Raw genomic sequence first — 21,730 nt, 5'->3', positions numbered from 1 at the left:
GTAATGAAAAAATGGTATTTTTGTAAATGTCCCTAATAATATTAAATAATACACAAAACGAGACTAAAGTAAAAATATGTCTATGTACTTTTACAAATAATAACTTTGATAACAATAAAAATATTATATAACAATTATGTTGTTAAATTTGTATAAAATACAAAAACAAACACCACAAATTCAAACTATACTAATATATCTCTCACCAAAGGTAAAGAAAAGAAAAAAAAGAACATACATTATTGTTAGTTAGGCAATTTATATAATTAAGTCTACTCGATTTAAAAGTAAACATCTATAAATCATATCAAATTTGAGATTTCTTTATTTTTATTTTATTTTATTAGTGCATTTTTATATTTTACTATTGGATAAACCATAGTTTTACAACTAATCCAATTCCAAAAAAGCTATGTTGCATGGAAACGGAAACGGATACGCGGAAACGAAACGTTTCGGAAACGGGAAACAGGTTTTTTCAAAAATTAAGTAATGGAAACGTGTAGGAAACGTATATACATATATATAGATATATAGATATATAAATCCCCAAACATAAAAACTATATTAAAAAAATCTGAAACAACACAAATTCAAAACATAAATATTAAAAATTTTAATTAAAAGTAAAACTGTAAAAAAATAAACGTTCAAAATCAAATTTTTTTACCAGCATCGCCATTAGGGATTTTAACTTTTAAGCTACTAATTATATTATATTTTTTTATCATTATATGTATCATGAATTCTTATATTTTCAATTTGTTTATTTATTAAATTTTGAAAAAAAAAAAAAAAAAGAGTTTCCGTCGTGTTTCCAAAACGGAAATGGAGTTTCCATCGTGTTTCCAAACAGAGAATTTTAGGAATCGTGTTTCTGTGACTTGTTTCCGAGTTTCCACGAGTTTCCGTTTCCGAAACGTTTCGGAAACGGGAAACGCACCTCAAAAAGAGTTTCCATGCAACATAGCAAAAAAGTATATTTTTAAATAATTCGATATATCGGAAAGTAGTTACAAAAAGTATCCTGCAGCTAAGCGCAACTAGTGTTAATTAATATTATAAAACATTAAAAGAAATTTATTTTTAAATTATTGGTATCTTTCTAATAATTCAATAACAAATGCTAGTTATTAAGACAACGAGAGTTCTTAAATGGGCTACAATAGTAAAGCCCATTAACAAAGCTCATGTAAACAAAAACGGCATGGCGTTTAGCTGTCTACTTGATGAATTGCACGTCGGCTCAACCCTCAGCACCGAAACTTCTTGAAAGAACCTGACAATTCTTGTAGTTGTAGGCTTCTAAAGAAGATTCTTGATTTTTGAAGAAACTAGCAGAACATTTCACTCTCTTATCACTCTACCCTCTTCTTCTCTCTCTCTCCCTCCCTATATATACACTAGGGCACGTACGTGTTTGGAATCAACAAAAGAGCAAAGAGTTTAAAGCAAAAAAATTGATAACAGAACACTATCAAAACAGAGCAAAAGGAAGTCAAGCAATGTCTATAATTCCGAGCATTTTTGGAGGTCGAAGAACAAACGTGTTCGACCCATTCTCACTAGACGTATGGGATCCGTTTGAAGGGTTCTTGTCGCAGGCAAACGCAGAGGCTAATAAGGACGTGGCAGCGTTCACAAACGCTAAAGTGGATTGGAGGGAGACACCTGAGGCGCACGTGTTCAAGGCGGACTTGCCGGGGCTTAAGAAGGAAGAGGTGAAAGTGGAGGTTGAAGATGGGAACATACTTCAGATAAGCGGAGAGAGGAGCAGTGAGAATGAAGAGAAGAGTGACAAGTGGCACCGTGTGGAGAGGTCGAGTGGGAAGTTCATGAGGAGGTTTAGGCTGCCAGAGAATGCCAAGGTGGAGGAAGTGAAGGCCAGTATGGAGAATGGCGTCTTGTCGGTCACGGTGCCGAAAGTGCCGGAGAAGAAGCCTGAGGTCAAGTCCATTGATATCTCTGGTTAAAGCGCGTAACCTTATAGTTTAAGAAATGAAGACAATAATGTGTGATTGTGTAAAATAAATGGTGTGATTTTCCTTTTTCCTTTTAATAAAAGAGTGTTTTGAAATATATGAAAAAGTATAAATTTTTTATTCCAAGACACTTAGTATCGAGCTAAAAGCAGTTGTTTTTTCTGTCTTCAGTTCTGTTTTAGAAGAGTGTTTTGAGCATTGATTCTATTTCTATTTCGGTTCTGTTTTTGTTTTCAGTTCTTCTTCCACGCTTCCAGTTCCGTAGCTGTGTATTCTCTCTTTGGTTAGTCTTCTTGTTTGATAAGGAACAGTCTCCGGCTTCAGTACAAAGATGTGATTAGTGTTGCAGTTGTAACTTTAGCCTCAAGTCAAATTTCTCATTTTGTTGTTTGATTTTATTATGACATGGGACAATTGGCAGTCCGAGGAAAAGCATACTTAATCATACAGAAGGTTTTCAAGAGGTATGGTGCAACTGCACTTGATACACCTCAGTTGAGAGAGAGATCCTTATGGGGAAGTACGGAGAAGAGTCCAAACTGGTTAATGATATTGCTGATCAGGGTGAAGAGATTTGATCTTTACGATATAATTTAAATGTTCCTTTTGCACAGTATGTGGCTATGAATGGACTCACATCATTCAAAAGATACCAAATTGCAAAGTCAGACAGAAGGGACAATCTATCTAAAGGGAGATATATATATATATAGAGTTTTATCAGTGTGGTTTTGATATGGCTGGTTCGTTTGAGCTAATGGGACCAGGTTTTGAAGTTGGCTACCATGTAAGAAAATTTAGTGTGATCAATTTTTATCAGTGTGGTTTTGATATGGCTGGTTCGTTCGAGCTAATGGGACCAATTTTTTGCTTAGTGTTTTCTATGTGACGAGGATGCATACAAAAATGTTAGCAAATGACTTTTCTTGTCCTCTGGTTGGTCAGAAAACTCATTGCGGCCTATAATGTGGTTTTACCAAAAACCATCACATATCAAGCGTTAAAAAAGTGTCGATTCATCATGTGGATCGAGTCAAAGGACTTTTGTTTACTTTTGTAAAATCACATGATCCACAATGAAAATTCATAGCAACTAAATGGACACATAACAATTTTCAAGATCAATAATTAAGTTGTATTCATCAAATGGGGGTAAATATTCTGAATTATACGATACTTTTATTATGTTAGTAATAGTGTGTACATTAATTGGGGTGAAGTTGGATGACTAAAACTAATTTTAGGAACAAAAAAAAAAAGACTTCTATCTTTAATGCTTAGCTATCATAACAATCAGTGATTCATGCATGCATAATGAATTATTACAGGCGTAAACATAGACTGTGGAACGTCATTGCCGGGCGTAGACAACAACAACCTAAAATGGGTTGGAGACAACGACTTCATCACATCTGGAGACTCGGCCACCATTTCGTCCACCACCGTCGAAAAATCCCTCACCACTCTCCGGTACTTTCCGACTGGCGACACCAATTGCTACTCCGCCATTCCGGTTACAAAAGGTGGAAAAGTTCTAGTGAGAACGATGTATTACTACGGGAACTACGACGGGAAGCCCTCAACTCCAACCTTCAGCGTAGTGTTTGAAGGGAAACACCGAGGCACCGTATCAATATCCTCGGCATTTGAACCGTACATTTTGGAGCTAAGATTTTCTCCGGCCAGCGGAGAGACCAGCGTTTGCTTTGTGCGTACGTCTTCCTCATCGAACCCTTTTGTATCATCCATTGAAGTTGTCGACTTGGCCGCTGGCATGTATGATGAGCTTGGTCCTGGTGAAGGTTTATTTTACCAACAACGACGTGCGTATGGTGCAACAGAAGTTCTAAGGTAACCATCGATATCCAATCACTTCGTATATTTACTTTTGGTGTTCAAGATTAGAGTAATAGAATGCGTATGAAACAGCAACTTAGCGTTTAAATCAGAAAATTGGTTAATCACTTACTTGTTAATGAAAAAAAAAATTCCGTTTGGTTTGCAATAATTTTTTTGTACTATGTTACCTAAACACAAACATAAATGCCAAATTTTAACTACAATCAATTAAGACCATATCGAATTGTTATTATATTATACTATTTTTGCTAGATCGGATCTTCAAGGTAGGTTTTGGCTTCCGACCGAGATAAACTTATTGGTCACAGGAATACCGTCCACGGCTGTAACGATAGATACATCTGGTGCATCAAACAAGCCGCCTGAGTCCGTCCTCCGTAACTCTTGGACCGGGGAAGGCTTAGCATTAGTCGACCCCACTCTTCCTTCAGAAGGAGTTCCGGTTTACTTGGCTATGTATTTCTCGGAGCCTCTCCAGTCGAGTGTACGATCGTTCAACATTTTCTTTGGTGGTAAGCAAGTTGGAAAGGGTCCAGTTGTGCCTGTGTTTGGAAAAACTACGCAAGTGGTCGTGAGAGATGTGCTGGCCAGCTCAAGCACCCTGCTGGTACTCCACTCCACCGCTAGTGCGCTTTTACCGCCAATGATAAATGCAGCCGAGCTTTATGTGATAAGTAAGGGCACAAGCGAAGGCGGAAGCGGAGGAGGAGGAGGAGGATCTGGGGGCAGTGGATCCGGATCTGGTTAGTTTTTTTGAAATGCATTTTTTTTGTGATTAGTCTATATTTGTGTATAATCAAGAATTACCAATAAAAACATAAACTTGGATTATATAGTCACTTATGTAATGTGATGTACGTTTTTTTTTTTAATGTGTTAAGGCTCCGGTGGAACTAGCAAAGAAGGAACTGGAGGGAGCAATGGAGTGAGCTCAGGTTAGTATTTAGATTTTTTAATTCATTTTTAATTTGTTTTCTATATTAATTTGATAAAAGCTCTCAGTGATCATAACATGGAATATTATGCCGAAATAACAAATTAAACACTTATTTATGCGTATTATGTAACTTAAAAAAAATTATATTTGATATCGGATCAGGTGGATCAACTAGTGATAAGAGCAGTAAACTGCCAATTATAATCGGTGTGGTATCTGCGGCAGCGTTTGTTCTTGGTGCAGATGCGTTCATCGCTATAATCTTAGCGAATCGTCGCAAAGCGAGGCTGCAAGCCTTGGCGATGCCTACGTCTACAGGTATATTATACATTAAGTCTCTTGATGTGTTTGGTATAATTTGTACATATATATATTGATTATATTTTGATCCACTCATGAAATTTTGGTCATGGCTAACCCTATCTACTTTTAGAGATGTGACAAGTTAACTGTTTTGATGATAGGGCCTAATATGGGGACTGGAGTGTCAACTCTGGTAGGACAACAGATGGGCAACGACATAAACCAGCTTACAAATGAAGCGCAGACATGGGAGAGATCGACGATCTGATTGGAGTGATTAGTGAACCAATCTTATGTAGCGCAACGACATTGAAAATCATGTGAACTAAAATGTTTTTACCTTGAATTGTATATGTAAATATATTATATGTTTCCAATAATTGATTTTTTTTCGTGTAAGATTTTGATTCTTTTGATCTTGATTGGTCATGTATCCGCAGTTCTTGTGTTAACCTTATTCTCCACTAGTAAAAAATTATAAACATAATAAAGATTTTTTGGACGTTGGATTGTTTATGTTTAGATGAAAATTTACGGAAAAAATTGTGAGTTGACAATTAATAAGTCCAGGTCAGAGGAGCATTTGACTTAAGAAGTCCAGGTCAGAGGAGCAATAGCTTGTAGAAGTATAAGAATGTCTAGAATATTCTAGAGTATATTTGTTAATAATTACTGTATCTTTATATATAGAAACTGGTTAATTAGCTTCTTATTCTATTCTTTATATAAGCATATATAATTTATTGTAATCACCATGAGAGTCATTATACAATTCTTCCATTCCTAAACTCTCGTCAATTTTTAATATGGTATTAGAGCAGATTTGCTTCTGAGTTTAGATCTTACGATCAAACTCGTTTTATTTTTTTTGTTAAGCCAAGTGTTTCTACATTCAAGTTCATCATGAACCTTTGAATCTAAGTTATGGATCTTCTCTTTGTTCAGATATGTCATCATAGATCTCTGAATCTAAACCAAGTGTTCTTCTTTTTACTTTTCTTTCTTTTGTTTTTTTTTTTAAAAAACATGTTTTCTCTGAATCTAAGCCAAGTGGTTCTTCTTTTTTTTTTTTTTTTTTTTTTTTAAATGTTTTCATCATTCAAGTTTCTTATAAACCTCTGAATCAAACCATAAAAAAAAATCATCTTATTCCAGTTTTCAAGCCATCGATGCTTCTTCAAAATTTTATTTACTATATTTCAGTTCAGTTAAAAAAAAAAATTATTATCATTCTCTCACGCTAAAGTGCTTCTTTCTATTTAATTTTCTTTAAAAAAAAAAAAATCTCATCGGATCTCCATAATCAAGCAAGCTCCAACCCTCTACAACGATCTCTCTCATAAAGACATTTCTAGATCTGGCTGCCACCACCAACGACATTGTGTTCATTCGATCGTCGTCTCACAATCTCTCTAAGTCAAACGTTTCCACATCATTGATCAATCTCAAACCGCTGATTCCACCGTCTCTTCATCACCGCCTTGAGATTGAGGGGGCGTGTAGAAGTATAAGAATGTTTAGAATATTTTAGAGTGTATTTGTTAATAATTATTGTATATTTATATATAGAAACTGGTTAATTAGCTTCTTATTCTATTCTCTATATAAACATATATAATTTATTGTAATCACCATGAGAGTCAATATACAATTCTTCCATTCCTAAACTCTCATCAATCTTTAATATGGCCAACGGTGGTTTTTATACAATGAATAAATCAACATATCACTACAGTTTTTGGTTTGTATAGTTACCAAAAAACTTGTAGTGATAGGCCAATTGGTCGTCACTTAAAGCACTTCAAACTACGCCCCCACAAAGTTTCATAATTTAATCAATTTCTCTTTCTTTAAAAACTTATGTTTCTTTAACTTACGTATATTAGTTCTTCCCATATGAATCATAATATATATATATATATATATATATATATATATTTTTTTTTTTGTTAAAAGGCTTTCAATTTATAACATATATGTTCAATGGACTATTTCTAGAATAAGCCCATACAATTATCCCCTTAGGGCCCAGTCCAATTACACTAAACCAAACTAGATAAGAAAGATCAAAATTGATCCGGATATAAACCAATCTAAATCAGTAGCTAACCGATATAAACCAGAAACCCTAATCTGCAATAGGAGAATCCTATTGCAGCCGCCTTCCCATGAAGCTGCGGATACTCGCCGGACCAGGACCACCGGGCGAGCCAGGAAGACGGGAGTCAAACAGAGAAGGTGACACAGGACCATCACCATCCCGCCACCGTAGAGTTGTGAAGAGAAGGAAGAAGAAACCGATCTAGCAATCCGGAAGCCATAGTTCAGTCAGATAAAGATAGAGCAGTAGGGAGTAGATCTAAAAAGCCATCGACGGTGGCTTAGCCTTGCCTTTCCGGCGGTAGACCTCCCCCGTCAAACCACCAGCCGTGACAAAACCTCCTGCGTCTCCAGCCGTTCAGATCTAACTGCCGTATCTTTCTCATTCCTCGCCGAGAACTTCCTTCTTCTAACCGCATAACCATGCCGCCGGTAAAGCTCTTACTGGAAGTGTCCTGTAGAAGCTTCTCCTCGCCACAAACTCCCTTGATTTCGATCTGGTGACCTCGCCGGTAGGTGCAATGGACTGCGGATGAAGCGCCATGGACCAGTAGTTCCTCTTCAACGCCGGAATCGCCGAAGGAACCCTTCAGTCGGTGCACGGAGTCGTGATCAGAAGAAGAGAAAGGAGGAGATAGGAGAGAGCCGCGAGTAGATCTCACGCGGATTTTTTTTTTTTTGTTAAAGGGTAGTCAATTTTATAAATAAATGCCCAATGCGCTATCTCCGGATTTAGACCCATTACAATCCCCAAAGGGCCTAAACCACATACATCAAACAAGTAAAAATTGTAAATCAAAATTGACCCTGGTTTATTCACGAACCGTAATCAAACCGGCACTCATTTACCCTAATCTCCAATTGAAGAACTCAGTTGAAGCCGCCGTCCATAATATTGCGGATGCTCATCGGAACAGGACCTTCGGCGAGCCTGGACAACGCGAGTCAAACGGAGATGGTGATCCAAGACCCGTTGCCATCCCGCCACCGTAGAGCAGCTTTGAGGAGGAAGAAAAGAGCCGAGCTTCCATTGTCGAAGAGATACAGGCTCATATGTGAGAAGAGATAGGTGGTAGGGAGAAGATCTGAACCCTTCGACGGTGGCTTAGCTCCTCCTTGCCATAGACGACCTCCCCTATCGAACAACAACCCTGAGAAACCTCCAGAATCTCCAGTCTTCAGATCTAACCACCTTCCTCTCTCGATCCTTGCCGTGAATCTCCTTTTTCTACTCCTCGTCGCACTACTGCTGATAGAGCTCTTACCGTTGGTGTGTCGAGGAAACTTCTCCCTTCCACTGCTCCCTTGATTTTGATCACAAAGCTTTCACCTTATTGATGCAGCAGTTAACGGATGAAGCGCCATAAGTCCTGGGGCTCTCTTCGTCGCCGGAATCGACGGAGAACCCCCAACGATGGTGCAAGAGTTTGTGATCAGAAGAAAAAAAATTTGGGAGAGAAAATCGCCGCGAGTGAGATCCACGCGCCTGCGATTCTCTCTTAATGCGGCAATTTTATCTCACGCAGATTGTTGAATCATAATATTTACGTCTTGTATTTTATAATTTTGAGTCTGTGTGGCTTTCAAAGTTTCAGTTACAAACGAAGATTGTTGAAAAAGATTCAGTTAAAAGTATTAAAAGTCTTCCATCAAATAATTATTACAAGAGATTCATTAAAATATTAGATTTTTTATAAAATAATGATTCGGAAGATTGTTAAGTCTTAACTTATGAATTATATATATATATATATATATATATTTTGTTATCAATTTTAGTTCTAATCGTTTTTGCAAGAATCACATTTTGTGGTTGTTGTCCCAAAACTAATCCTTTTCTAATGCATTCAGAAACAAATTTAGAAAACTCCTCCTAATTAAGATATACGAATTTAACCACAGCGGCACTGATTCCACGTTACGTACGTAGGTCAGTAGGCCTATAATGTCTATTGATTCTCTCTATTCCTTTTTATCTTCTTCCTATGATCGATCCTTCGGTTTAATAAACACATTTTTCTTTAGCATCAAAACACGTGTTCAATGTAAGTAATAGACGTTTGACTAATTGCATGTCACATCGTAGTTAAGGCCCATTAACGAAGCCCATGTACAATAAAACGGCATGGCGTTCACTGCCTGAGCTACTGAATATCAAGTCGTCTAAACGCTCTCAACATCGAAACTTCTTGAAAGCACCTGAGAAATCTGGTAGCGAAGACGAACGTTATGAAGAAAAGAAAAGACAAAACCTGAATTTTCAAGAACCTTGCAGAACTTTCTCTCTCTCTTATCCTCTACCCTCCCATCTTTTCTCCCTATAAATATGCCACGACACATATCGGTGTCTGCATCAACAAAGAGTTAAAAGAGTTTCCATAGCTAAGCAAAACAAAACAGAGCAAATCGTCAAGAGTAAGTGAAACAATGTCTCTAATTCCGAGCATTTTTGGAGGCCGAAGAACAAACGTGTTCGACCCATTCTCGCTAGACGTATGGGATCCGTTCGAAGGATTCATGACGCCGTCAGGGTTGGCAAACGCACCGGCCAAGGACGTTGCCGCGTTCACAAACGCTAAAGTGGACTGGAGGGAGACACCTGAGGCGCACGTGTTCAAGGCGGACTTGCCGGGGCTTAAGAAGGAAGAGGTGAAGGTAGAGGTTGAAGATGGGAACATACTTCAGATCAGCGGAGAGAGGAGCAGTGAGAATGAAGAGAAGAGTGACAAGTGGCACCGTGTGGAGAGGTCGAGTGGGAAGTTTATGAGGAGGTTTAGGCTGCCAGAGAATGCCAAGGTGGAGGAAGTGAAGGCATGTATGGAGAATGGTGTGTTGTCCGTCACGGTGCCAAAAGTTCCTGAGAGGAAGCCTGAGGTCAAGTCTATTGATATCTCTGGTTAAGCGTAACCTCGGAAGTTGAAAGACAATAATAATGTGTGATTGTGTAAAATAAATGGTGTGACTTTCCTTTATCCTTCTTTTTCTTGTAATCATCAATCTCGTTGTATCATGATAATATAAGTAAATCTTAATAAAAGAGTGTTTTGAAATATATAAGCCTCCATCTATAGATAGTTAAGGTCAAACCATGCAAATCTTTTGTATATTGAAGTTTCAACGGAATTCTCCAAACATGAGTCGGTTTTTCCTACTCCTACTAAGTTTTAGCGGAGTGACCTAGGTCTTAACAGCAGAATACTAAGGGAACCTTCCGACCTGGCTCTGTTGGATTAGGATTGTTGTTGTGGCTGTGACTCGCCAAGGACGATGGTTCTAAGCAATGGCATCTGGCTCTCGACAAATTCCCGTTTGGTCAAGATTCTATCTGAGGAGCAGTCGTGTTCCTGTACATGTGAATGAACAGCTTAAAGAGATGATCATTCGCTACAGAGATTTATTGGTTGCATTTCAAATGAAAATTTGTTGCCCACGAAATAAGAGAAGTATATGAACCTCGCCGGATGAAGCTGACATCAGAGCAAGAAGAGTTACAGTTGCTGTTTGGTAATCTGTCAAAGTCTTGTATGCAGATTCATCAAGTTTATCCTACAAGGATTGAAATAGACATGTTGGCCACGAAAAAATAAGACCACGATATAATACAGAGTAACCAGACACCTGTGACTGCGGAAGAAAAAAGGAATGATCAAGAGAGAAGATTATAGGGTTAGTGTGAATCTCTCGTAAGATGCAATACCTTCAAGTGAGAAATGGCCGCAGCAACGGCTCTACCAGGGGCTTGTAGAGCTTTACTGTGAATCTGTCGAATTCCAACCATAAGTTAATTCCGGATTCTAAGCACAGAGTAGTTACACGAACATGGATATGTACCTTAATAAAAAGGAGAGAGACAACTTTAGCGAGAAGTGCAACAGGGTCTGATTCGGTAGAAACTTGAGATGTCAGATCCTGCAAGCACAGATAACATCATCACTGAAGGGATAAAAAGCAGTGATCGGAGATCATAAATTAGAAAAGAAACGATATGGTGTGGTACATACCTTACGATATGAATGTAGGAGTGTCCTTTCCAGTTTTTTGTCAAGCTTCTTCAAGACTAATCCACTGCACAAATATAGTTAACATGCAGTTCAAATCCAGTGAAAAGTGAAAACCAATTAAGCAGACTTGCTTCAGAGATTCCTCAAAAATTAAGAATTATAGTACCTTTCTTCTGCCAGGTCTCTGAAGGTGATCATGAAAGTGTCTACACGCTGAAAAAAAAATAATCCCATCAAATGGCGCTTAGAATGTATTCATTAGAAGAGCCAAAGTGAAACCACCCTTTGAGAGGATTATTAACTAGGTAGCGAAAAATTGATCAGGCCTAAGTTATAATAAAGATTTTTCTATAGAGTCTATAAGCTATATATGGCTATGTGCACCACCATATTTTTGTAAAGATCCCTGACTCCCGTTAAAATTTTATCAGAACAGAAACTTTGGCTGTACATAAACATGGTTAGCCACAGGAGAAGAGGAATCGAGATGGCAGAACAAAAAAGAAACAGGCAACCAACCACTTTTTCAACATGCCAGGGGTTATGTTAATAACTAAGGAAAAAAGAAATATATCGATTAAGGAAGGTCTAACCTTTCCCTCCAGTGCCTCAACTAATGCAAGAGCCTTTTTCGGAAGAGAACCGTTGAGATTTTTAGCCTGCCCCAGAAGAAAAGAAAACATGGGAGAGTCAAACATCGGCTAGCAATATAGACAATAAGAAAAAGTGAAACAATACAGTACTAATTGAGATTAGTGTTCAAAATTGCATTACAAGGGCAGTTCTCTCAGAAGAATCAAGCAAAACTGGATCTTGTGTTTTGGATTCTCCAACTTCAATACCATTCTTCAGTTTGTTGTGGATGTCCTGGGTTGATATTCGAAGCTTGATTAGTTAAATCAAAAATACGAAGATGATCTTAGAAACACTATTTTATTTTTGACCTACCAACCCATGAAGAAGTGTATCAGCAATCGTAGCTGCTGTTGTTCTTAGCAGATGCCTATGTAAAACAACCTAGGACCAGAAGAAAAGAAAGTGTTACACACTAGCTTCTTTGAGTAGTAAGAGCGTCGCTTGCAAAAAGACAGAAAGTACTTACTGAAGTCGATTGGTCATCTTCGAAAAGCTCTAGCGCTTTTTCGTAGAGCTGCATATTTAGGAAAGACTGCCAAAAGGAAATCCACGAAAAATAAGGTCACAAAGTACTATCATGCTGGGTGGTGAGTAGTCAAACTAAAGATAAAACTATAATTGAAGCAGTTGGTTTCAACCTCATCAAGCTTTTTCTGCAGATCATCAATCAAGCGCCTCAATCTATCTGCATTTTCTGTGAAGATTTTCTTTCTTCTCTCCTTTAGTGAATTAATGAGCATAGGTTTCATATGATCAGCTAAATGCTTAAGAATCGAATCTGGGTTCTCCATACCTGCAAGAAACCCCAGAATTTATGTCACATGCACTCACAATTCATAGCTACATAATATTTTTTATGCATACATAAAGAAAAAGTTCTCAGGTGTACCATCATCGTCAAATTCAGGCACAGAGTCAACAATCTTATTCATCACCCATTCGTCTGGCGGAATAATATTATTACTTTCTTGTGCCTTAACCGACTCTTTCTTGCCTCCTGCTTTTGAATCCACCTTCTGTGATGACGATGAATCCCTGCCTTTCTTCTGGTTTCTCTTAGATTTTGGACGGGCGTCCTCTTTATCATCTGGAACAGTTTCTACGGTAGCTGCCTTCATGCTGGCAGACTTTCCTTTTTTCTTCCTTGACCCTTTATCTGTATTAGCAGGTATGCTTTCTGTCGACTCTGATGATTTGCTTGAAGAATCTATCAAACTAGCAGTAGAAGCTTGGATGCTAAAAGCTCCTGCCTCTTTCTCAATTTGATCATATATGCCCTAAACATTAGTAGTTAAACCAAGGCATAGTTCAGATGGAGAAAACCAAATGGGAAAGACAGCAGCACGCAACAAAACTACTAATAATACCCTTCATTTCATCTGTTTACCTTGATAAACCCACTGCTTAGGACGTAGGATTCGCCCAAGATAAGTGCTTTGTCAGCCTGAAAGGCTAAATAAATCAGCAATTTATTACAAAAGAGGGTTGACTAGTTATCAAATTTGATCAAAATCCCACCTTGAGAGCTGATTGGACAGAGCGACAAAGAAGCAACATCTTGTTTGCATCCTGTGGCGTGAATGATGAAGGTAATACAGAGAGGGAATCAATCCTGAACCCAGTATCAAGGTTCAGTAAAACGGATCTAGTGATATAAGCAGGATAGCATAAAAGAAAACAAACATCATAGATTGAGGGAAGAAGAGTACGAGAAATTTAATCTCACCAACTGTTTTGCTCAATAGCATCCTCGGTTGCAGAATCCAGCATCTCAATCATTGAGGAATGAATAAATACAGCAGCTAAAGGTGAACCATCTGGATATCTAGACTATACATGTCATAAAACACAACCTATAATGAGAAAAAAAGTGAAGGAGGCAACATAATATTTATTCGAGCTATCATTCCATAACTTCAATTTCCTCAAACTATTGAAAAATCACGCTAAACATGATACAATACCTGTAAGAACTGTACAGCTTGAGAAATTCCAAGCTTCTGCATGGTCTCATAGGAGATGTAGGAATTCTGCAGGAATACGGACAAAAGAAACCATAAAATTGTTGATTTACCATTTTCAAGAAAGAATAATATATAGAACATACTAAAACTGCAGTCTGATGAATTTTAAATTTTAGTTCTGTTCAAAAACCAACTGATAAATCAACGGACTGGGTACATTACAGAAAAAAATGATGACCAAACCTGGGAAAAAGAGGAGTCTACGCATTCTTTTTGAGCAATTGCAAAAGCCTGCCACCAAAAATCAAACAATTCACTCTAATGAATGGTAACTGAACAAGGAAAACAGCAAGCATAGACAACAGTGCTCTAATGAAATTTTAAAGACTGTCGTTATTAGTAATAGAGTTGTAAATCCATTAGTGCCAGAATTCCAAAAGATAAGAATTTTTAAACATACGCTAGTAGTCCAATGGGTTCCAGCACGTAGTGATCCAAGCATCTCCTCTTCCTTCAATAGTCGGTTAAATATAGACTGGAAAAATGAATTTTCAACAGCAACTCCAGTGGCTCCATTCATTTCTTGTACCAACTGTTGCAATGGTGCCCACAATGCCGACAAGCTGGAGGGAACAAATATACCCCTGGAAGCACCTCGAACCATAGCAGTCACACGTGCTACATAAGCAGGCGTATATAACTGTCCACCTTCTAGCTTAGCGTTCACCTTAAAAATATTAAAACATAAAATAAATAAAAATCCAAAAATCTAAAAGCTCACATTCACTTAAACAAAAACTGGAAAGCTCAAGAGTAGATAGAAAGCACAATTACCAAAGTTCCAAGTCGAGGCTCCAAAACTGATTGCACCAACTCAGAGCCAACCTGTAACTGACCAGCAAGTTCAGCCACAGCAATTTGACTGCATTCTTGAAGCCTCTCGTTAATTTCTTCCGCAATCGAATCCCAATAATTCTGTGATATTATTTCTCCCTGGACAAGCATTAGCCCTGGATCACTCAACACCACATCTTGTGTTTGCTTCTCCACATGATACAAATCAACCCCAATCGTATCTGCCAGATCAATAACAGATACACGTCCCAGTTTACTAATCTCACGAGTAATTTCATTCCTCAATTGCTCCTGCAACAAACCAAAACACAATTTACACCAAAACCTCCATCAAGCAATTTAACTTCATTTTATTCCGATTAAATTTCTCATGCAACAAACAGAACTATCATTTTCTCACTCAATCAACACATAACTCACATCATGATACCAAAATTGTACGCAAAACCATTTGTAGATTCTCGTAGAGTCTAAATTCACACAGGAGACGAAATAGAATCAAGTACCTGAGTGATGTATTCTTTTCCCGTGACGGTATGTAGCAGATCGAAGTCTATGACGCCAAGCTCCTGAAGCTTTTGAACCAATTCGACGACATTTCGATCCGATAATCTCACGCTTGACTTCACCTGTTGAGCAAACTCGAACTGACGCTGCAATTCCAACAATTCATCATCCATCTTCTTCGCGTAATCGCCGGAATTTGAATATCAGATTAAATTTGAATATCGTCGATTCAGGAATCAATCGTCAGTTATACTCGAGATTTTTTTTTTTCTCCGGACGATTGTTTTTATGTTCAAACGCCGCATTAAGTATCTTTCCTCATCGAGTTTACTGGTTAAAGTTAAACCAATGATTAATAACCGGACCAACCGGTTTATATTGGTACATATAATTGATTTGAAATTGAGGGTTTTGTAACTTAAACCAAATAAACCCTAATTCTTCAGAACGATTCTTCTTCAGAAACTACTCTCCTCTGGTTTAGTAGTCTTGAGTTCTTCGTCCAGCTTCCAGTTCCGTGTAGCTGTGTATTCTCTATTTGGTTAGTCTTCTTGTTTGATAAGGAATCGTGTCTCGTCTTCTAGCTTCCTCGAAATTAGGTTTTTTACTCTAGCTCTGTGTTGATTCGTGTTGCGTCGTTGTTTCTGATTTGTTTATACGTTGTGTAACGAGTATTGTAGGATTGAAAGAACGAGTTTTTGTTTTCACTGGTACAATTCGTAGTTATAGTTTATGAGAATTTCAATTTGTGACAAAAGATGCTTACTTTATGAAACCCTTTTTGTGTGAAGTAAGTTATTTTGGAGCAATGGAGATTGATAGAGAAGACGGAAGAACACCGAATCAGTTGAGACCACTTGCGTGTTCCCGTAACATCCTTCATCGTCCTCATGGCTCTGCTAGCTGGTCGCAAGGTACTTGTTTTAATCTTTATGTTTCTTTTTGGTTTGATTACATATCTCAGATGGGTACTTTTTGAATGGGATTGATGGAACTTTCTAATGGTTATGCTTCTCGTTCTTATTTCAGGAGATACAAAAGTTCTAGCTGCAGTTTATGGACCTAAAGCAGGAACAAAGAAGAATGAAAATGCTGAGAAGGCTTGTTTTGAAGTCATATGGAAGCCTAAAACCGGGCAAATTGGTAAATCGTAAATGCAGTTTTAGTTCAATCATGTCTGGATGTTGCTTTTTTTTTTGCTTGAGTATGTGGTACAAGTGATTCTTGGTTTTTAGTTTCTGACTGGCTTTTACTTTGCATTATGATAGGAAAAGTAGAAAAGGAGTATGAGATGATAATGAAAAGGACGATACAGAGTATTTGTGTTTTGACAGTTAATCCAAATACCACCACCTCAGTGATAATTCAGGTGAATAGCTATTCAATGTTGTGTAAATCGATTCTGTATCCATTTCAGTACCTCCACTCCCTTGTCCTGTCTTGTTAGATTGCCAATTTATCAATTTGAGTTGTTTCTGATGTTTTCATTTTTTTTGATTCCGGTGCAGGTTGTACATGATGATGGTTCTGTATCCTTTTTGTGATCTTTGTCCCTTGGTAACCATTTACTGATGCTGTGTCAAACACATATAATTTGGTATAAGCAACGCCGATTTGAGCAATTATAGAGTTTTTAATAGTGAAAGCTTGTAATCCTAGGGGTGTGAATATGTCTTAGTGAAATAATTGGTGCATTAAAATAAAAGACAGTTTTGGCTGCTTTTTCCTTGATTCAATTCTGTATAGCTTCTACCGTGTGCGATAAATGCAGCATGTGCAGCGCTTGTCGATGCAGGAATCCCTATGAAGCATCTTGCTGGTACTTCTTTGCAACTTTATACTCTTCTCTAATTGGCTTTGTGAACTTTGTGTGTTTCTTCTTACTTTTTTATCGGCGTTTTTATTTTTCAGTTGCTATATGCTGTTGCCTGGCTGATAATGGATACGTTGTACTCGATCCAAACAAGCTTGAAGAAAAGGTTATTTAAAAAACCCTGTTGTCCATTACTGTTATCTTTTCTTTTGGGGTATTGGTTGTACTTACTTGAACTGCAATGGACAGAAAATGTCGGCCTTTGCGTATTTAGTCTTTCCAAATACAACTCTCTCTGTTCTTCCGGAAGGATCATCAGTAGCGGATGGCGAGCCAGTAGAGCATGGGATCATTACATCAGTTACCCATGGAGTAATGTCTGGTACTGTTATAACTTATCTAACTTGGATATAATTCACTATGTTCGATTTGTTTGAAGCAGTTTTCTATTAGACTATATACCTTTCATGTGTATGAGATATGTTTTAATGAACTTGTCTATCAATCACTGCATCATGTGTAATTCTGAATTCACTTTTGTTTCTGTTTTGTTTCAGTGGACGATTATTTCCTGTGTGTAGAGAATGGTTGCGCTGCTGCGGCTAGTTTATCTGCATTTTTTAGAAAGAACTTCCAACAAAGCCAAAGAGATTCATCCAAAGCCGGGTAAAAGCACGAATCCATAATGGTTTCCATGAGATATTGAACGGTTTCATAATTCTACTATTGTAGCGTTTATAGAACTCTTATCGTCGATGTGTATTAAACATGATATGCTAGAGGCCTAGGAACTTGTATCGTTAGATGTGTTGCGAACAGATGAACCTCGTATCTTTAATACAAATGGCAGCCATGGTCAGAGCTAATGATGTCTGAATCTGAATTACTTTGTTTCCTAACTATCATCATCTCTTGACATTCTTTCTTTAAATCAAAGCACCCAACTCTAATTTGGCTAGGAATAAGCAATTTACTCATCTTCATGGTTCGCCGTAAATTGTAACTTTATTGTAAGTTTCTAAAAAATAAAGCAATTGATTTCAATTATCCAAGATACATACGGTAGATAAAAGTAGCAAGCTTAAAAGATACAAATTGACCAATTTGATTAAACACTCTCGATAAGAGACACAAAAAGCGGTTTATACAAAACATACATTATTCATTACTACTAATCTTATACAAGAAGTTACGATTTTATTATGATTAAATTTGCAAGTGTTTCAAGAGAAACTCTACTTGCACTCGATCTTTCCTAGCTTTGGCTTTAGCTTTCTTTGCATTACGTTTAGTCCTCAAAGCTTCGACCATCATCAACCTCAAAAGCTGCGGTTGATCTACGACAAAATACTCGTCTCCAAATTCCATCTGTCCAGGCCCTTTAACTCGTTTAAAGCCATGAGAACGAAGCTTGGCGACAAAACTTGAGAAGTTAAAACCAAATTCAACACACGTCGGCATAATCTTTCTGCGAAACTCTCCCACGTTCCAGATAATGAAACTGTTGTTGCTACTCCACGAGATGATTGAATCCGTTGAAGGATCATCAACAACCTGATAGACTCTGACGTAGAACGAAGACAATCCCCTTGGGAAACAATTGTGAACCATCCTTCAAGTCGCGAGACGAAATTGAGTTTTTAGGGTTTGAGAATTATTAACAAGATGCGAAGCATTATTTTTTTATTTATAGCAATGTTTTGAAACCCAAACCGGACAGTGAACCGGAAAGGTCTCTGGGTCACCGGGTTACTGGGTCAACTCGGTTCAACCCCGGATCAACATATCAATACCATAAATATATAGCTTATAAATATTCTATATTTTTGTTAATAAATATGTAACAAAGTCTTCGTTCCAAATGTTATTATTTGTTTAAATAGTTAATACTTATAAAAAGATGAATGATTCATTATTCAACAGCATACTATATGTATGTATATCAATATATATGATTCGTATAAGGGCACAAGAAAGAGAATATAATATTATATTATAATATAATTATACAAATGTTTGGTTTTCTCTCTTTCTAACCTCGTGTCTCACGCCTCTCTTCTTCTTCCTCACTTCAACTTAAGTCCAGGACATTGTTTTTCATCGATATTTTACAAAAAGGGTTACAGATCTGTTAAAATTAAGTAAGAAAAAGGATTGACAGATGAAATCGGATGATTGAGAATCAAACCCGAAACCCGACGGGTTGGTTAATAACACCGGGTCACTGGTTTTAACGGGTTTATCCGGGTTTTCCCGGGTTTATAACAATCTGGTTTTATAGCTAAACCGGAACCGGAATACTAAGCGGGTCGCGGGTTAACCGGTTTAACCGGCCGATCCGGTCCGGGTCTGAAAACACTGATTTATAGATAAATAATGACGGTTTAAGATCGGATAATCATCTAACTTTCAGCAGTCAGGATTAAAAGTTACAAATTTTCCTTTTATATTTTCCTTTTTGCTCTTTTGTTTCCATTTTCCGATTTTGCATAGTTCTACCGTATTGAACCGAAAAACTTTGATTCGGTTCGGTTGTAAACCAAATTGTTTTCTTCTAATTCAGTTAGTTAATTAAAACCAAATTCGATTTTGCATAGTTCTTCTACCCCCCGTATTGAACCGAAAAACTTTCATTCGGTTCGGTCGTAAACCAAATTGTTTTCTTCTAATTCAGTTAGTTAATTAACACAGTTGTGTTCGGCCGGTTCGGTTCGGTTTTTTCAGTAGGCTGGATTTATCTTCGAACAATTGTGATTTGAAAGACTCACTGTTGAAGTCTGAGAGAATGACGACAATGTCGGATCTGTCGGAGGAATTGCTAGAGGAGATACTCTCTACGGTAACATCTCTGAAACTTGCAAAAAGTGGAATGCTTTATCGGAAAGTCAGATTTTTGGTAAAACAGAGAAGCAGCAGTTTCTGGGATTCATGATGATGGATTATAGAGTTTGTTCCGTGAGATTCAACCTGCAAAATCCAAAACGAAGACTTGTGTAAGTATGGTTCTTATGGTTACTTCAGGAATGTATCTAAGTGTGAAGAAGACTCTCGGTCAAAGAGAGGATTAGCTCAGGGATAGCTTTCAAGTGATGCACGTGAGCTACACGTGAGATAGAAGACTAAAGCGGTTGAGGTCGTCGAAGACAACGGGAGCTATAAAGTCTTTGCGGTTTTAATCTCTTGATCTGATTCTTATCTTCATCTCTGTATCTGAGAGTTAGTTACAGAGAGGTTAGAGAGATTTGATAGGACAGAGAGAGTAAAGAGAGAAAGCTTGAGAGCATTGTAACAGAAACGGTGATCACAAGTATCTAGTGGATTCCGGAGTGTCATCTCCGGCGAGACGTAGCGTTTCCGGTTAAGGAACGTGAACTCGTTAAATCGTTGGTGTCGTTCTTTCGTCTTTCTTTTACTTTCTGTTTTCAATCANCGAAGATACGCATAAGAGTTCTATTTGTTTTCAATCTCCGATCGGTTAATAACCTCACAAATTGGTATCAGAGCCTGGGTTTTGGCGAAGCACGATCGGATTGAAGATGTCTGGGGTTCCGATTGCAGTGTTTGATGGTTCGGGAGACTTCTCTTTGTGGAAGACGAGGATTAGAGCTCATCTAAGTGTGATCGGGTTAAAGGATGTAATGGTGGAGAAAGCTCCGTCTCCGCCACTCACGGAGGAGGAAGAACAAGATCCGGAGAAGAAGAAAAAGCGTGAATCTGATGAAGCGGCAAGGTTGGAGAGATGCGATAAAGCAAAGAACGTAATCTTTCTAAATGTTGCGGATAAAGTCTTGAGGAACATCGAGCTATGCGATACTGCAGCTGAAGCATGGTCGACATTAGAGAAGATGTTCATACCGACTTCCTTGCCACATCGAGTTTATTCTCAGTTGAACTTTTATACGTTCAAGATGCAGGAGAATAAGAAGATCGATGACAACATTGATGATTTTCTCAAGATTGTGGCAGATCTCAATCACTTGCAGATCTCAATCACTTGCAGATCGAGGTATCGGATGAGGTACAAGCTATCATTCTGTTGAGTTCCTTACCTGCAAGATTCGATAGTTTAGTTGAAACACTAAAGTATAGCACGGGTAGGGAGAAGTTAAGGTTGGATGATGTTATAGTAGCTGCAAGGGATAAGGAAAGGGAAGTTGCTCAGAATAGCAAGACTGTAGGTGAAGGACATTTTGCTAGGGGAAGATCAGAGGAGAAATATAATGGTCAGGCTAGTAAAGGGAGAGGTAGATCAAGGTCCAAGTCAAAAGATGGAAAGAGAGTTTGCTGGATATGCGGTAAATAGGGACATTTCAAGAAACAATGTTTCAAGTGGATTGAACGGAACAAGAACAAGACTCAGAACACGGATAAAGGAGAAGCAGGAGTGGCTAAATCTGGTTCTGATCGTGACCCTACAATGGTGTTAATGGCGGTAGAAGAGAGTTTGTGTGCTTCAGGGGATAAATCTGAGGAGTGGATTTTAGACACTGGGTGCTCTTTTCACATGACACCGAGAAGAGAATTATTTTCAGACTTCAAGGAGATAACTTCCGGGTATGTAAAGATGGGGAACAACACCGTATCTCAGGTTAAAGGTGTTGGTAGTGTTAAGATACGAAACTCAGATGGAACATCTGTTATTCTTACAGATGTGAGATATATGCCATCCATGTCTCGAAACTTGATCTCTTTAGGAACCTTGGAGGACAGAGGATGTTGGTTTAAGTCTCAGAATGGAGTTCTGAAGATAATCATTGGTTGTTCTACGTTAC

The 21,730-nt window shown here is 37.9% G+C and overlaps 5 protein-coding genes and 1 pseudogene across 7 annotated transcripts; 4 read left to right on the top strand and 2 right to left on the bottom strand.

The window, feature by feature from the left end:
• LOC104711085 (17.4 kDa class I heat shock protein-like) lies at positions 1,423–2,079 on the top strand. Its single transcript, XM_010427760.2, has one exon. It carries the CDS (start codon positions 1,506–1,508, stop codon positions 1,971–1,973), a length of 468 nt encoding a protein of 155 aa, XP_010426062.1. The 5' UTR covers positions 1,423–1,505; the 3' UTR covers positions 1,974–2,079.
• LOC104715325 lies at positions 2,719–5,406 on the top strand (annotated as a pseudogene).
• LOC104711083 (17.6 kDa class I heat shock protein 3) lies at positions 9,524–10,236 on the top strand. Its single transcript, XM_010427758.2, has one exon. It carries the CDS (start codon positions 9,610–9,612, stop codon positions 10,081–10,083), a length of 474 nt encoding a protein of 157 aa, XP_010426060.1. The 5' UTR covers positions 9,524–9,609; the 3' UTR covers positions 10,084–10,236.
• LOC104711084 (E3 UFM1-protein ligase 1 homolog) lies at positions 10,139–15,436 on the bottom strand. Its single transcript, XM_010427759.2, has 20 exons — positions 15,145–15,436; positions 14,618–14,929; positions 14,244–14,510; positions 14,027–14,074; positions 13,784–13,849; positions 13,546–13,649; positions 13,338–13,431; positions 13,207–13,263; positions 12,709–13,096; positions 12,458–12,612; positions 12,286–12,351; positions 12,132–12,200; positions 11,958–12,050; positions 11,777–11,842; positions 11,350–11,396; positions 11,184–11,247; positions 11,014–11,091; positions 10,880–10,942; positions 10,636–10,728; positions 10,139–10,526 (listed from the first exon to the last, which is right to left on the bottom strand). Exons 1-20 carry the CDS (start codon positions 15,316–15,318, stop codon positions 10,413–10,415), a joined length of 2,418 nt encoding a protein of 805 aa, XP_010426061.1. The 5' UTR covers positions 15,319–15,436; the 3' UTR covers positions 10,139–10,412.
• Positions 15,585–17,841, top strand: LOC104711082 (exosome complex exonuclease RRP46 homolog). 3 transcript variants are annotated; one of them, XM_010427755.1, is made up of 9 exons: positions 15,585–15,686; positions 15,937–16,059; positions 16,175–16,288; positions 16,414–16,514; positions 16,654–16,674; positions 16,892–16,964; positions 17,057–17,124; positions 17,208–17,340; positions 17,516–17,841. In XM_010427755.1, exons 2-9 carry the CDS (start codon positions 15,954–15,956, stop codon positions 17,626–17,628), a joined length of 729 nt encoding a protein of 242 aa, XP_010426057.1. In that variant the 5' UTR covers positions 15,585–15,686; positions 15,937–15,953; the 3' UTR covers positions 17,629–17,841. The 3 variants fall into 3 exon arrangements, with proteins under 3 accessions (XP_010426057.1, XP_010426059.1, XP_010426058.1); XM_010427757.2 differs by having other exon boundaries at positions 15,941–16,059; positions 17,516–17,628; XM_010427756.2 differs by having other exon boundaries at positions 15,585–15,744; positions 17,516–17,628.
• Positions 18,090–18,686, bottom strand: LOC104715324 (heat stress transcription factor A-5-like). Its single transcript, XM_010432740.2, has one exon. It carries the CDS (start codon positions 18,567–18,569, stop codon positions 18,165–18,167), a length of 405 nt encoding a protein of 134 aa, XP_010431042.1. The 5' UTR covers positions 18,570–18,686; the 3' UTR covers positions 18,090–18,164.

This window comes from Camelina sativa, chromosome 9 (assembly GCF_000633955.1).
Source record: "Camelina sativa cultivar DH55 chromosome 9, Cs, whole genome shotgun sequence".
Classification (NCBI taxonomy): Eukaryota; Viridiplantae; Streptophyta; class Magnoliopsida; order Brassicales; family Brassicaceae; genus Camelina; species Camelina sativa.
This window is presented reverse-complemented; position numbering and strand designations above follow the sequence as displayed.

Excerpts from the sequence above, each read along its gene's own strand:
- LOC104711085 (XM_010427760.2), top strand. The coding sequence starts at position 1,506 with ATGTCTATAATTCCGAGCATTTTTGGAGGTCGAAGAACAAACGTGTTC.
- LOC104711083 (XM_010427758.2), top strand. The coding sequence starts at position 9,610 with ATGTCTCTAATTCCGAGCATTTTTGGAGGCCGAAGAACAAACGTGTTC.
- LOC104711084 (XM_010427759.2), bottom strand. The coding sequence starts at position 15,318 with ATGGATGATGAATTGTTGGAATTGCAGCGTCAGTTCGAGTTTGCTCAA. Across the intron at positions 12,352-12,457 it reads TGCAGAAAAAGCTTGATGAG|TCTTTCCTAAATATGCAGCT; the intron begins GTTGAAACCAAC and ends TCCTTTTGGCAG. Across the intron at positions 10,943-11,013 it reads TCTCTCTCCTTTTTATTAAG|ATTCACAGTAAAGCTCTACA; the intron begins GTACATATCCAT and ends GGAATTCGACAG.
- LOC104711082 (XM_010427755.1), top strand. The coding sequence starts at position 15,954 with ATGGAGATTGATAGAGAAGACGGAAGAACACCGAATCAGTTGAGACCA. Across the intron at positions 16,289-16,413 it reads GCCTAAAACCGGGCAAATTG|GAAAAGTAGAAAAGGAGTAT; the intron begins GTAAATCGTAAA and ends GCATTATGATAG. Across the intron at positions 16,515-16,653 it reads CCACCTCAGTGATAATTCAG|GTTGTACATGATGATGGTTC; the intron begins GTGAATAGCTAT and ends ATTCCGGTGCAG.
- LOC104715324 (XM_010432740.2), bottom strand. The coding sequence starts at position 18,569 with ATGGTTCACAATTGTTTCCCAAGGGGATTGTCTTCGTTCTACGTCAGA.